The sequence below is a fragment of the Monodelphis domestica genome, chromosome 1 (assembly GCF_027887165.1).
Source record: "Monodelphis domestica isolate mMonDom1 chromosome 1, mMonDom1.pri, whole genome shotgun sequence".
NCBI classification, from domain to species: domain Eukaryota; kingdom Metazoa; phylum Chordata; class Mammalia; order Didelphimorphia; family Didelphidae; genus Monodelphis; species Monodelphis domestica.
Genome location: NC_077227.1, coordinates 128,035,913 through 128,051,821, shown reverse-complemented (window position 1 = coordinate 128,051,821; position 15,909 = coordinate 128,035,913). Strand labels below are relative to the sequence as shown.

General features: G+C 43.4%; 1 protein-coding gene across 6 annotated transcripts; it reads left to right on the top strand.

Annotated features, from left to right (window-relative positions):
* Nucleotides 1-7,056: 7,056 nt before the first annotated feature.
* AEN (apoptosis enhancing nuclease) lies at nt 7,057-15,289 on the top strand. 6 transcript variants are annotated; one of them, XM_007479373.2, is made up of 5 exons: nt 7,612-7,856; nt 8,199-8,238; nt 12,143-12,775; nt 14,234-14,437; nt 15,025-15,289. In XM_007479373.2, exons 1-5 carry the CDS (start codon nt 7,777-7,779, stop codon nt 15,226-15,228), a joined length of 1,161 nt encoding a protein of 386 aa, XP_007479435.1. In that variant the 5' UTR covers nt 7,612-7,776; the 3' UTR covers nt 15,229-15,289. The 6 variants fall into 6 exon arrangements, with proteins under 6 accessions (XP_007479436.1, XP_007479438.1, XP_007479435.1 ...); XM_016428390.2 differs by having other exon boundaries at nt 8,194-8,238; XM_007479374.3 differs by lacking the exons at nt 7,612-7,856; nt 8,199-8,238 and adding an exon at nt 7,057-7,267.
* Nucleotides 15,290-15,909: the final 620 nt, after the last annotated feature.

Here is a 15,909-nt window from a genome sequence, read left to right as displayed (position 1 = left end):
GATAAATAGAAACAGGAATATAGTTTATCAAAACTTTAGCTTAATATATAGTATAAATATATAGAAAATATAGTTTAAGTAGGCTTTTTTGGGTCAAATGATACCTTCTCTAGTACAGGAAAGGTAGAGAATTTTAATTTAACTATCAATCAATAGTTTGTGGTCTCTCATTTGGAAACAAAGGAATGAATTCTTGATTTATTTTGGATTTTCAAGGTGAAAATGTTCACACTGAAATTTTAATGATCAGTTCTCTTTTCCTTAATAGCTGGCTCCACATCCTGTTTATATTCCCTGAACTTTGTTCTGTTCCTGGCAAGTGAAGAGTACTAAATACCTCTTGATTAATTGATTGATTCAGATTGGATCCATTTTTAAAAATCTACACCATGCTAGTGCTAATGCTCCTAGTAGAAAGGTGTTTCTCCAGTTCTGGCTCCTAAAAGAGTAAACATCAAGGTCTCTGGAATGTTTCTGGTGTGTCCATTCATCAAGGTTTCATTGTTGCTTTGATGGGGGAACCTCTGACACCCATTTTCCCTTGTACTGTATGATTATCCACTCTGGAAGCTGTAACAAGTGGACTCATAGCTTCCAGTTCCTAGAACTGTGGGAGGTAGTAGCCTTGGGAAATGGGGGTGACATTGCTTGCTGTTGTTAACCTTGCTTTCTATTTTAAGAAAATGTCATTTGCATTATTATACTTTATCAAAATTATTCTGGCTTCTGCTGGGGAGATTCAATCAAAATGGGTTCTCCTTAACAGTTGATTAACACAGATGGTTATCCCTGGAATATACCAAGGGGAGCTAACAAGGGGCAAGAGAAAACAGAGGGCTTGTATTATACAGTCTCTGACCTTTAGGAAGCTAATTGGAGAAGAAAAGTCAATAATGAAAAAATTTTAAAACACTTAATTAAGATTCTAAGTTGTATCAACATGGAATCTAGAAATCCCAAACTTGTGGCCTAGTGGGATCTGATGAACCCCAAGTTTCACGATTAGTTTATAGGTTGGAGACCCCAACATTTGTACTTGTTCCCTGTTCCCATGGGAATCTACCCTGAGGGGAATTCCAGGCTAGCCATTTCAGACTGAGTGGGGGGTCCTCAGGGAATGACAATCCACTTCAGGTGGGAGCTAAGCCCAAATCATCTCCAGAAGCCTTTCCCAGTATATCACATCCTCCTTTGGAGGATGGAAATTGGGACCTTCAGCTTGCGACTATTAAGTTTATACTATGCTATAGTCTATTAAATGTGTAATAGTATCATGTCTAAAAAGAGTACCTACCTTCATTAACAAATACTTTATTGCTAAAAAAAAAAAGGCTAACCTTCATCTGAGCCTTCAGAGTCATAATCTTTTTGCTGGTAGAGGGTCTTGATTTTATGTTGATGGCTGCTGACCGATAGGGGTAGTGGCTGTGGTAAATTTTTTTTAAGTCCTTACTTTCTGTCTTAGTAACAACTTTAGGACAGAAGGGCTTAAGGGATTAGACAATGGTTAACACTGGTAGGAAATGTTTGAGGTCACATTTGAACTGGGTCCTCTCCATTGCAGGCCTGGTACTCTGGTTGCCCAAGTTCTTAAAACAAGACAATGAAATTTGCTGCATCACCAACTCTTTCACTTGAACAGTTAGAGGCTATTGTCAGGTTATTTGGCCCGTTTTCAATATTGTTATGTCCCAGGGGATAGGGAACCCAGAGAGGCTGGTTGGGGTAGCAATCAGACAAAACACACATTATTTATGATTTAAGTTCCCTCTCTTAAATGGGCCAAGATTCCTGGTTCCCCAAACAATTACAACAGTAACATCAAAGATCATTCACCGATCACAGACCACCACGACAGAACAATGAAAGTTTGAAATATTGTGAAAATTGCCAAAATGTGACCCAAAGACACGATGTGAGCACCTGCTATTGGGAAAAGGGCATCAGTAGACTTAATTGATATAAAATGGTCACAAACCTTTAATTTGTTAAAAACCCACCCACTCACACCGTACCTACAAAGCTTTATAAAGAAAAGTGCAATAAAACAAGGTATGCCTGTACTTGGGACCACATAAGCCTTTAAAGATTAAAGAGAATTTAGAGATTACCTAGTTCGAACTATACATTTAGAGCTGCAAGGGATCTTGGAGGTCATCTAATCCAGTCTCTTTTTCTGAGGAAATGGAGGCAACAGCAAGAAAAGCAACTTGGGCACAACCCCATGTTTTCTACTGTACTTGCTCCCTCCTTAGATAACATTAGTTAGGGATAAAAGTTCCATAATTGAATTGAGGAGGGGCAAGAAGGACAGAATATCGAACACAAAAATATCTCATTTAGCCCATGAGATCTCAGGAGAGATGTTACAAAGGAGAAATTAACAAGCCTTGGCAACTGATTGGCTATGGGGATGTGTGTGGGGGAGACAGAAAGACAGAGGGGGGTGAAAGAGAGGAGAGAGAACAGGGGAGAGGGAGAGGGAGAGAAGGGGGAGGAGAGGAGAGAGGGAGGGGAAAAGAGGGGGAGAGATGGAGGGGGGGGGAGACACCTAAAGTTTGAGTCTCAGTAACTAGAGGTGGTATCCTCAGCAGTAACAGGGAAGTTAAGAGAGAAAATCTATATTGGACATCTGGTTTGATATGTCCAATAAACAGGTGGAGGTTAGGGCTAGATAAATACATTTGAGAATCATCACATAGTCATATAGATGGACCAAGTGAGGGGGTTTTGAGGCTAGAGGAGACATGAATGTGTTTGTAGGCTATAGGAAAGCAGCAGATAGATAAGGAGAGATTTCAGATCATTGATAGAGGAGGCCATCTGCTTGAAGAGCTAGGAAGAAACAGCATCATGTATTCAGGTAGAAGAGTTTGTCTTGGAAAGCAGAAAAGCCAAGTCATTATGTGAGAGACAGGTGATGGGGGAAGACTGTCGGTAGAAAACATCTGGGTGATGTGAGTTTAGTAGGAGAGAAGCAGCTCTCAATGAATGATGATGCCAAGTTCTTAGTTAAGTGCAGGGCAAAGGGAACCATGGTAGGTTTGAGGAGAGATGGAAAGGTTGCTGTGTTGAGTGGGAAAGTGAATTTGTCAGAGAGGTGCAAAAGGCTTGTTGCTGCATTGAGAGTCCAATGGAGATTACAGAATGTTGGGGGGGGGGCTTGAGGTGAACCCCCAGGGCTCAAGAAGGGTACTTTTTGGAAGAATGTAAAACTGGAACTTAGCTTAAAAATGAAAAGATAAATTTATTTAGAAGGTAATGTTGAATCTGGCTAGGAAGACTGCCTCCTAGGGGAACAGCATGGGTAGAAAAGCTGTTCTCCCAGACATGATTTCTGGGGTCTTTATACTCTTTATAACAGTGGAAGCCTACTATCAAACTGAACTCCTTTTCCTTGATTGAAGAGTGGTTTTTCTGACTATTACTTCTGTGTTTTTTTTTTCCAAGTCAACAGGAATCACAAGGATAGAAGGGAGCAAAGGAGTTTCCCTGCTTATAGTTTACCTGAAACACTTCTATGGTTTTTTTTGGGGGGGGTACAATGCTCATGCCAATAACAGAATATGATTTCTAGTGGGTCCAATCAGTGTGGCTTAATGAATTTCTCCCACTTCATATAGTAGTACCTGAGTGAAGACACTGGATGGTAGGAGTAATCCAGGACTGAGATTTGGCAGGGTAAAATCTGTGACAGGACAAGGGGACAAGGGATTCAAAAGAAAATAGTGTGAAAAGACTGATTCACCAAGAGATCAAGACAGGAAAGGAGAGAAATGTTGCCATTGCAGGAGTGATGGCCTGGGAAAGAACTGTGGGGAAAGGAATTAGAGGTCGGGGAGGACAAAGAACAGGGTTTGGATTTACAAGAAAGGGTGAGAGGTGAAATGACAACAGATTGTGACTGGATAAGGGTATTTCAGAGTTCATAAACTTGGAAGTGGACCATTTGTATTTGATGGCAAGATCAAGAGTATTAGTATCTCAGTGTAGTTGTGATGGGGTATAGGAGGAAGTAATGGAAAATTAATAAATTGAGGAACTAGGAGGACTGGGAGGTTAGGGTATTTGAAGGAAAAAATAGATATGTGTATTCAAGTATAAGGGCAGAAGTTGATGAGGAGAAAAGACTAAGCTAGGAACTGAACTCATTGAGGAGAGAAGGACCACGTCCTGGGGGAGAGTAGACAATAAGCCATCAGAATTTTGATTAAATGGTAGTTAAGAATTGGGTGAAATGCAAAGAAGTTACCCAGTGAAGGAGGTTACTGAGTAAGAGTATTCTACCTCTTCCACCTGGATCAGAATCAGGGTTTTGAGTGAAATGTCCAACCAGCATTGAAAAGGAATTCTGAGGAGGTTGGGTAAAGGATCCAGGGACTAGTAAGTACGAGCCAGAAGATGAAAAAAAAATGGGAAAGGAAAAGCTTTAAGATGAAAGTGTTTGTTGCCTAGTGTCTATTCCAGATAGCACAATGGAAGAGGAGAATAGCTTTAGAGTGGGACTTGAGAGTCTGGGTTGAGGGGTAAGGGAATGGTTAATAGCAGGATAGTAAATAGATTTTGTATAATGAAGGAGAGGCAGTTCAGAATTATTTGGACAGGCAGAGTCCAGGGGGGTGAGTGTTTAAAAATCATTGTCAAATGAGTTCTGGAGGGTTATTAACATATTATGTTCAGCCTCAGTGATGTCCTCAGATTGTTGTTAGGCCACTCAGGCAAGGAACTAGTTTAGGGACCTGATGGAATATTAACTCTTGTGGCAGGTCAGGCGATAAACAAAAGAAAAAAGGAATGGCATCTGTCTGTTCCCTGAAGGTAGGAAGAATCTCTAGGAGACTTGAGCAGATGAAATAGTACTGCAGTTTTGCTTTTGTTTTTGAATAACCCTTACCTTCCATTTTAGAATCAATATTGTGTACTGCCCCCCCTCCCTCTGGTTTTACAGTGTTGTGGTTACTGTATAATTTGTTCTCTTGGTTCTGCTCATATAATTCTACAGTAGAGTACAAGTCTCCCCAGATTTTTGAAACCATCCCTTTCATCATTTTACTAACCCATTCTTAACATTCTCTACACTACTCTAGTTTATACTCCGGAAAAAAAAGGAAGGTGTTAGATTAGAGTATAGGTTCTCAAGGTATGATCTCTATGAACTCTCCATATCTCTTAGGCCCTTTTTATCCCCTGAAACTTTAAAAGGGTTGATGTTGATGAGGTCAAAACTATTTTTTTTTTAAATAAAAATTCTTACCTTCTTCTTGGAGTCAATACTGTGTACTGGCTCCAAGGCAGAAGGGTGTGGTAAGTAAGAGCTAGGCAATGGGGGTCAAGTGACTTGCCCAGGGTCACACAGCTGGGAAGTTTCTGAGGCCATATTTTAATCTAGGACCTCCCATTTCTGGGCCTGGCTCTCAATCCACTAAGCCAACCAGCTGCCCCCCAAAATGATTTTTATAATAATACTAAGATGCCATTTCTCTATTAAAATACCTTTTTCTTTTCTAACTACATGTCTGTAAAGGACAGATCATCTTTATTTTCTTTAACCACAATGGCATATCACAGCAGATTGAATGCAGAAGCAGATAAGAAAATCCATCCAATCTATCAAGCCAGACATGAAAGCAAAAATACATAAAACAATGCTACTCTTCTCACTAATTTTTTTTTAGGAAATGTTTTTCATAAATACATGTCAACAAGTAATCAATTTTAAATGAATTAATATTTTTTAAGGTTACCAATTAAAATTTTTAATATTGTAAATATAAAGAGATACAATAAAAAACTTTGGGAGTCTTCAATAATTGTTAAGAGTGTAAAGGGATCTTGAGATCAAAAAGTTTGAGAACTGCTAGGTTAAAGCAAAGGTAATTGCACAGAAACATATGATAGGTTGGATCAGAAAGAGGAAACTGAGATGTATTCTGAAATTTTCATATTTCAAAACATTTTATTTTTTTATTCCTTATATTTCCCAGATTATCTCCCTACCCCACAAATAATTCTTTTCTTGACATAGTCAAGCCAAAAAATTAATATGCTGGCCCAGACTAAAAATATATGTCCCTTTCTGCACCTGCAGTCCACTGTCTTTCTTCAGGAGAGGAGTCCCTTTCGGTACCCACAACCCACCATCTCTCTTCAGGGGAGGAGCCCCTTTCTGTACCCACAATCCACCATCTTTCTTCAGGAGAGATGCTCCCTTTTGTTGATAGAGTCCAACACCTTTCTTCAGGAGAAGAGTCCCTTTCTGTATCTATGTTCCACCACCTTTCTTCAGGAGAAACACCCCTTTCTGTACATAGAGTACAATACCTTTCTCCAGGAGAGTCATCCCTTTCTGTACCTAGAGTCCAACACCTTTCTTCAGGAGAAGAGACCCTCTCTGTACCTATGGTCTGCCACCTTTCTTCAGGAGAAGTACCCCTTTCTGTACATAGAGTACAATACCTTTCTCCCGGAGAATTATCCCTTTCATTACCTAAAGTCCACCACCTTTCTCCAGGAGAGGAGCCCCTTTCTGCCCTTATGCTCCAACACCTTTCTTCAGGTGAGTCACCCCTTTCTGCACTTAGAATCCACCACCTTTCTTCAGGTGAGTCACCCCTTTCTGCATTTAGAATCCACCATCTTTCTTCAGGTGAGTCACTCCTTTCTGTACCTATGGTCCACCACCTTTCTTCCAGCGAGTCAATCCTTTCTGTATCTATGGTCGACCACCTTTCTTCAGGAGAGGAGTCTCTTTCCTCACCTATAGCCCACCATCTTTCTTCAGGTGAGTCACTCCTTTCTGTACTTATGATCCGCCACCTTTCTTCAGGTGAGTCACCCCTTTCGGTACCTATCCAGGACCTTTCTCCAGGAGAGGCGAAAGACATACTTCACTGTCAGTACCGTTAAGTCAAGATCAGAATTTTGAAGTTTTTTCCCTGTTTTCCTTTATTAATGTGCTAAGGGTGTCCATCCTTATCTTGGTTCAGTTTACTTTGTTCCGTCCCCGTAGTCTTTACCTTTAAATACACTCCACAGGTAAGCCTGAGGATCCTGGAAAACCCCGCCCCTTCCTCTAAGCCACGCCTCCCGGGGCTTCGGCCGGTTCGCGAATGTCAATCCCGTAACCAATCAGAGGAGCCTGGGGGAGGGTAGTACAGTTGCAGGAGCCAATAGCCTGAGAGCAGAAGCCGGGCTTGCCCGGGCATGTGGGAGCCGCAGCCTTCCGTGCGACCATGTGGAGGCCGGAAGAGTGACTTGCGGGCGTCCGGTAAGTTGTGCCGCGTGGGGCTCGGGGCCGTAATGCTGGGCCGCCAGAGAGGGGACTCGGAACTCCCAGCGAGGAGAGAGACCCCGAGAAGTCGCTGGCTTTTGGAGGGGGGCTGGGAGATGAAGCCGGACTGGGGATGCGGGGTTGGGCTGGCGTGGGGGGCGGAGAGAGCTAAGGTAGCGCCCGGGGCAGGGCAGGCTCCCTCGACTCAGGGCCCCGGCTTTGCCCCCTTTATGACCTCGCCATGCGTAGCTGGGCTGGCAGAGAGACCCCCGTCCGGGAGAGGTTCCAGCCACCCCCCAACCCCCCTCCCAGGGGCGGGACCGTAGGGTTTGGGGGTAAGGTTGAAAAAGGGGTATTTGGGGCATCTCGGCCTGTCCCTTAATATTACAGATGAGAAAGTGGAGGCTCCCCTCACCCCACTCCCCATCTTAGCTGACTTGCCCAAGGTCAGGGCTGGAGTCAGGTTTTGAACTCAAGCCCCCTGACTCGTGATATAACGGAAAAACATGGGCTCATGGAATCAGAGGATCAGGTTTTCAAATGTCACCCCTGCTGCTTGCTACTTGTGTGACCTTAGTCAAGTCAGGTAACCCCTTTGGGTCTTTTGGTTTCTTCCTCTCTAAAATAAGGGGCTGGTCCCCTAAATCCCTCCAGCCTGACCTTTTGACTCCCAAGTTCAGTGTTCTTTCCATAGAACCACACTGTCTCTGGACCACCATGCTCCTTTCTCTAAAGTAGGGAGTGAGACTAGATGTACTTTACTAGTCTTTTGGAGCTTAAAATTTTTTTTTCCCTCTTGGATATCTTTAAGTGAATTATTCAGACCCACCCTGTAGTGTGTGGCTCTTTGAAATTTGGTTTCTCTTGAGGGCAGCACTTGGAGCCCATCCCACTCACTGATTGCTATTTACTTTCCCTGAAAGCCTAGCTCTTGGAGACTCAGACTTCATTTTCCTTCATATTTTTTGGTAGGTTATATAAGTTGAAGAAAATGTTAAGCATTCAGAGCAGTAGGTGGCTCAGTGAATAGAGAGCCAGGTTTGGAGATGGGAAGTTCTGGGTTCCAATATAGCACCTGGGCAAGTCACTTAACTCCAGGGCCGTGGCCCTTACAGTTCTTCTGCCTTAGAAGACAGAAGGAATGGGTTTTTAAAATAAATATAAATGTTAAAAATTGAAAGAGACCTTAGATACCATTTAACCAACCTCCTAATTTCACAGAGGAGGAAACTGAGGCCAAGAAGGGCAGAGTGACTTGACCAAGATCATGTAGCTGTTACTAACAGAATCAAGATTTAAGCCTCAGCATTACAAAACCTTACTACAAAGAATAGTGACTCCTGTCATTTTACCTATTTTACCATGATAATGCTTCTCATTCAAGAATCTGCAGATGCTCTGGAATTGTGGAGGAGTGGTAGCTGTGAAGTGAGTCCAGAAGTGTTGGTGCTTTGGAAGAGGAAAGAGGCTGGCTCCAGGACTCTTCTCTAATGAGGTCCCTCAGTGTTCCTGACTGGAGTGTTCCGAGTCTAGGCTATGTGTCAGAGCTTTAGTCACTCAAAAGCTTTGTCAGCACTAATCATAACTTACTCTGAATCTTGAGAGCCTATCCTTTGATGAGGTCATTCTTATTATGTTCTTACTATTCAGCCTCACCCCTTCCCCGTGGGGTGAAAAGAGTTCCTGGAGACTTCTCATTTATCACATAGAAACCTGAAGTCTAGAGAGCTTAAGTATTTTAATAGAAAATGAAATTTTAGACATTAGGCTTTAGGACCTTAGAGGTCCTGTAGGGGAAAGAGAAAGATCTTGACAGTGGGAATTAAAGAATATGGGTTGTGTGGCTGCTTCTGCCACTGCTACCTATGTAGTCCTGGGCAAATCAGTGACTCTGAGCCTCAGTTTCCTCCTCTGTTAAACAAAGGGACTGAAATAGCTAACCTCTCCAAGGTGTCTTCCAGTTACAAATCTATGTATATGCCTATGTATATTACCAGCCTCCTCATTTAGCAGGTAAAGAACATGTTCAGAATGGTTGGTGGCCAAGGCTGGTAGTCTTCTGACTTTCTCCCCCAACCTAGTCTTTTTCATGTTATTTAGCAAATAAGTAGCAGAAAACCTAGCATCTTGATTTCCTGGCTCCTTGCAAACTTGATCCCCAGAAATGAAATTCTCTTATACAGTGTTAATGATTTGTTTTCTGGAGCTTTGACTAAACTTGGATTCCCAAAGCTCTGGAACCTACCCACCACATTTACCTTATTTTTGTCTGTGTCTTTGTGGCTCCCTGGGCTTGTGGAAGTGATCCTACTGAAACAGTTTTAGGTAGAACTCATTCACTTCCCTACTTACAGACCTCCCAACTCCCAAAGGCCTTAAAGAGGGTCAAGTGGCTCATGTTTATTTTCTAGGTGACCAGATAATAATCATGTTTTTTCTGGGTGAGGAATACATAAGGAAATTAGTGTTTTGTGTCTAAAAGTAAAGAGAAAGAGAACCTGTTAAGAGGGCATTGATTCTCTTGTGGCCTTCAGGTAGTGTTTTCCAGGAGGCCAGTTGTGATGACCAACTGTCATTCTAGTGGGGACGAGGGGGCCTTCAGTCATTTTATTTCTCAGTGCCCTTTCTCCATTTACGTAATAAAAAGGAAGAACAAGTATTGTTATCAAACTCTAAATTAGTATCTTTGCTGTTTTGTGATGAAGAAACCAAGGCCTACAAATGCTAAATGACTTGACCAGAATGACAAAACTAGAATGGCAAAGCCAGAAATAAAACCCAAGTGCCTGACTCCTGTACTAGGGTTTTTATATCTTATCTGCTCTGTAAATAACATTCAAATAAGGTCAGCCTATCCACAGGAAAAATGACTCCTGGTGAAATTGTGAATCAAGTCTGACTGCTTCAAGGTGGGAATGTGTAAAACTAACTACCCACAAATTAAAGTAACTCAAGTGTTCCAGGGGCCGGCCTTATCCTACCTTATTGTTCCTCATCCCTGTTCTAGAAGAAAAACTTGGTCCAGCTCAGGCTTAGTATCATCAGTTACTTGCAAGCACCAGGTAGGACAGAGAGGATCTGAGTAGAGATGATAAGAAGTTTCTAATTAGTGTTTCAGCTTTTTCTATAAAAGATGGAGTAAGGACCCCTAATTCTGTCAGGTAATGGTCTTTTAAGAGAAATGTTAGAGATTTGGTTTGAGTCAGGGAAAGTAACAAATCTCAGCTCCAATTCTATTCTCTGCTTTGGGGCAAATCATTTTTAGAGCTTCATTTTTCTCAACTGTAAGATGAGAAAACTGTCCCAAAGAGATTGATGATACATGTACTAAGGACAGGAAGTGGGACTCAAAATCAGGTCTTTTGACCTTCTGTACATGTGAAAACATATAAACTATCAAAAAGGCAAAAATATGGATTGGAATATATATCACAAGGATGTGATATAGATTGAGTTAATTAAGGAAGACACCATAAGAAGTGCATTTTGTCTTTAGTTTATAAACGAGGGATCCTTAAAATCTAGAGATGATAGAGAGGAAGTGTAAGCCAATGAGAATTAAAATGTTGTTTAAAAAAAAAAAGATTATGTTGGCCTGATTCTAGATGACAATACTACTGATTCACCTTTGATCTTAGGGTTTATTCAAAACATTCAAACCACTGGGAGAAATTCCACCAAATAATTCAAAGGTTCACATGCTCTTGCCTCACTGACAGCTTTGAATCTCAGTCATAGCTTTGGGGAAGCAAAATGGTATAAATAACTGTAATCCAGACAATCTGGTACTCTTGTTGGAACCTTTTGTAAGTGAATCATTTTGGGTAAGGAAGATCCAGATACTTTTGAACATAATCATGCGTGAAAAATCTTGGCCTGTGACTCCCACTGTCTTTTTTTTTAGCCTTCTGTTTTTTAATCTAGATGCTAAATATCAATAGAAGAATGATAAGAGGTAGGCAATTGGTGTTAAGTGACTTGACCAGGCTTACACAGCTAGGTAGTATCTAAGGTAAAATTTCAACCTAGGCCCTTCCAGGCCTGGTTCTCTCCACTGAGCCTACCTAGCTGCTTCCTCTCATTGTGTGGCACTCACTTGCCCTACCTGGCTCACTATTTCAAGTAGGCTTCAGACCATGTTTCCTCTTACTGGCTTTCCTCTTGCTGTCTTGTCTTTTCTTCTCTTGACCTCTCCTCCATTTCCAAATCCATAATCAAATGCACTGTGTCCTTGTTTCTGGAAAGAGGGCATGTGTTTATCTTGCTCTGTTCACTATCTGTCCTTTTTCAAACCCTCCCCTAACCACCACTCCCTTACCATTCCCTCCTATTAGAATCGAAACTCCTTGATGGTAGAGACTATTTTATTCTTAGACCCAGAGCTTAGCACTGGCACTGGAATGCTTTTTCATTCACTTGGAGATTCATAGAATTCCTTTGCTGTCCCAGATCTTTACTAGTTGGCTCTTCAGTCTTCCTAGCTATTTCTGCCTATTCCCTGCTCGTCTCTCTGTAGGAAGGGGCTGATCTAATCCACCTGCAGCCACTAACAAGTGGGGGGGGGGGGGTTGTTCAGTAACAGTGAAGGGGAGGAGTTGGCAAGCAAGTAAAAAAGTAAGAAGGTATGTGTTTAAAGAATCAGCCATACAGCATTCCCCTTGTATCTGGGAAAACCTGGCATCTAAGACTGGAGTCTTGGTTCTGACATTTCCTATTTGTGCAACCCTGTTTGTGTACATTTCTCTTACTACCAGGCAGTTCTGTGTTTCAGCTGATGCATCTGTGAAATGGGTGGGGAAGGGTAGATGGAATCCTTTCCCACTATTATGATCTACTCTGATGTGACTTCCTTGTACGTTGACCTTTTCTCAGGTGCCGAGCAGGAGTGGATCACAGCCAGGTAGAGAGATGGCCACGCACGGTCCCCTTGCTGAGCTGGCAGGAATGACATCAAAAGAGAGCTCCAAGTCCTTCCAGGGCTCAAGCGCACCTTTAACTAACTCCACAGGCAAGGATACCCCTCGGTGGTGGTACAAGAGGAGGAGCCGGCGGCACCAAAGGTTCATGGTCCACAAAGCCCTTCTAGAGAAGCGAGGGGTGCTAAGTGTACCCCCGGAGTCCGAGAATCCCCTCCAGGTGACCAGACCTGAGGGCCTGGAGGACACAGAGGCCAGCAAGTATGGTGTGCAGCAGGATGCCCTTGGCTCACCTGGCCCCCAGCCCAGAAGAAAGCAGCTTCAGAAGATGGAGCCCAACAAGGGGACTGCCTCTGGCCATGCTATGCCCAACAAGTGTGTGGCTATTGACTGTGAGATGGTGGGCACCGGCCCTGGGGGGCGGGTGAGCGAGCTGGCCCGCTGCTCTGTAGTGAGTTACCACGGGGACGTTCTGTATGACAAATACATCCGCCCCGAGACTCCCATTGTGGATTACCGCACCCGTTGGAGCGGCATCACCCGACAGCATATGCAGAATGCCATCCCCTTCAGGGTGGCCCAGAAAGAGGTACGGGCATGGCTAGGGAAAGCTATGCTGATGTTGTGCTAAGTGTCAGGATTCCTACCTTTCTCCTAAGGATTGGGGGCAATTTACAGACAAAGATGGAACAGGGAAGCAGGCACTCAAGTCACTTTATCTGGCCCTGCTTCCATCTTCTTCATAGACCTGGTCTTTGCTTTAAAATAAGTACAAAACCCTTACCTTCTTGTCTTTGATTGATAATAAGTATCAGTTCCAAGGCAGAAGAGCCTTAAGGGCTAGGCAATGGCAGTTAAGTGACTTGCCCCAGGGTCACACAGCTAGGACTTGTCGGCCTAGATTTGAACCCAAGACTTCCTATCTAGACCTGGCTCTTCATCCACTCTGTACAACTTTTAATAACAGCAAAGCCTGATCCCCCTGCTCCAGGTGACCTAAGCCTAGGGCAAAGAGTAGTACAGATACCTGATAATTATCTTGTTTCCTCACCTAGACTTTAAGTTCCTTTAGGGCAAGAAATGGCCTGAGACTCTTGTGTTATTTATACACCCAGCAGTAGAGGCCACATAATGTCCTATGGCACAGAGTGAGCTAACCTCAAAGTCAGGAAAACCTGGACTGTCTAATAGGAACACACTGGCTTTCAGTTCAGGCCGACCTGGTTCTCTAGGTAGCCTTCCCAGAATAGAGACTGTAGAGCAGGGCCGGATTGCATGGGGAGGGGGAGATAACCAGTGACAGGACAGGGTTAGGAGAATTCCTTTTACCACCCTCTTGGGTACAGGGGGCTCAGTCACTCACTTTTGAAAATTAATGAATTCAGGATGAGGAGAAACCTTCCACTTGAGGAAGTTGTTCTAGAAGGAGATACTTTGGGAAAAGGTAGATTAGATCAGGAGGGAGGGAAGGAATCCAAATCTGTTCTTAGAGCAGCTAAGTGACTCAGTGGACAGCCAGCCAGGCCTGGAGCTGGGTATGTGTGTTCTGGGTTCAAATCTAGCCCCAGACCCATCTTAGTTGCATGACACTAGGCAAGTCACTCAACCTCCATTTCCTAACCCTTAACTGCTCTTCTGATTTGGAACCAATACTTACTATCAATTCTAAGATGGAAGGTAAGAGGTTTAAAAAAAATCTCAAAAGCTAAAAAATTAGGACCAGGGGAGGAGTAACATTAGTTTTAAAGCGTTGCTACTAAAATTGTCATTTTTATTTGAAATTAAAAGAATCTTTAATTCAAAATTACCAATAAATATTTAAGCTCTCAAAAAAAAATAGTGCCAGACAGTGGACTAGGGTGGTTGGAGTAGGTGTGGGGTCAAGTCCTAGAGTTGGAATCCAGGAATGGCGGTGATTCTGGATTGTGTTCCAAGTCCATTTTCTCTAAGGGACCCACTTTGAACCCTTGAAAGACTTTGTCCACATGCTACAGTTGTTCGCAGGTACAGTAGGAAGAATTTCACTGATGTCTCTCATGTTTCTTAGATCCTTAAGCTGCTGAAGGGCAAGTTGGTGGTGGGCCACGCGCTCCATAACGACTTCCGGGCCCTCAAGTACTTCCATCCCCGGAGACAAACTCGGGACACTCTTTCTGTCCCGAGCCTGATCAACCAGACAGGTTTCCCTGTCCGAGCTCAGTCCTCTTCTCTCAAGAACTTGGCCCTCCAGCTTCTGAACAAAAGAATCCAGGTATGTGGATTGGGAGGGGAAGGAGTAGACATAAAGTGATGAAGAGGGAGTTCACCCTAGAGAGGGAGCCAGAACCTCTATCTAGTCTAGTATATGTGTATAGTATATAGTGTATGTGTGCTCATCCTTGGCTGCTTACCCATCCTCAATGCAGGCAAGGCCTATGAAAGCAATAGTGCCTTTCCTACCAAATCTTATAGATAAAGAAACCATTTTATAGATAAAGAAACTTTGAGATGGGAAATGATAAGTCCTAAGTAAGCAGTAGATGGCATATTTGGGATTTGAACCCCAGCCTTCTAACTTCAGGTCATCATTCAGTTCCCTAACTTTTGTGGGTTTAATCTTATCCCAACTCAAGACCTGGATACTTTAGGTAAAGATTTCTTCTTTTCACAGATCTGACTACCGCCATATTCTGTGACTCTCTTCCCTCCCTGCCTCTCTCCTTATTTATGCCTTGAGAGATAAAGTGTCTGCCCCTTGGTGGTGCTGGACAGAAGCTACCAGGGCAGCCTGTATGTGTTTTCTGGGATCTCACAACCTTCCCCAGGCCTCAAGGACATTGATTCCTTTTTCCTTTCCAGGTTGGCCAGCATGGGCATTCATCTGTGGAAGATGCCACCACTGCTATGGAGCTCTACCGACTGGTCGAGGCACAGTGGGAACAAAAGGAGGCCAGCAGCCACCCCTCCAGCCTTGAGGACAACCTTCAGGACAGCGGCACAGACACTGAGCACTACATGGAAGACCAGTACTGGCTAGAAGATCAGACTGAAGGCTGTAAATGATCTCCAAGGGTGGGAAGAGCATGAGCTTCTGTGGGTAACCCAGTAAAAATCGGCCTTGTGATGCGTGTGGAAAGAGTGGATCTCATACCCCCGTCCTCAGGCCTTTTCATGCCAATAAGGCAACGGGTTGATGGAAGAGAGCCCCCATTTAGCATCCTTTGTCAGGTTGGTAGCATGACAGTACTTTGGCTTCCAGGCTTCTAGGGTGATGGGGATTGGGTGGCTTCCCCTCTTTCTCCCACCCTCTGGGCATTAAGGGTGCCAGTGTCCTCTAATTTCAGCCACATTACTTTGAAGACACTAGTAATAAACTGTCATGCCATCCTGCTGAGGAGGAAAGCTGGTGAGGAGGTCACATCTTTTGATGTATTGTAGTGAACAGTGTTTTGTGGCTTTCACAAGACATTCCAAGAGTTTGTGTGTTCTTTAGGCCAGTGGTACAGTGCTTCTGTGCCACCTCCCTGCCCCTAACTTACTCTGGATTTTAAAAATACACACTGCACCAGGTGAGTTTTCACCCTGATCTCTAAAATGGAGGTACAAGTACTCCATTTTAGGGGGGTACTTGTGTCATTACCACCTAGGGGTAGGCTATGGATAGAGGGAATGAACACTGGATTTAGTCAGTGGACCTAAGTTTACATCCTCTTGTCATCTACCTCTATGACCTTGGGCAAGTCA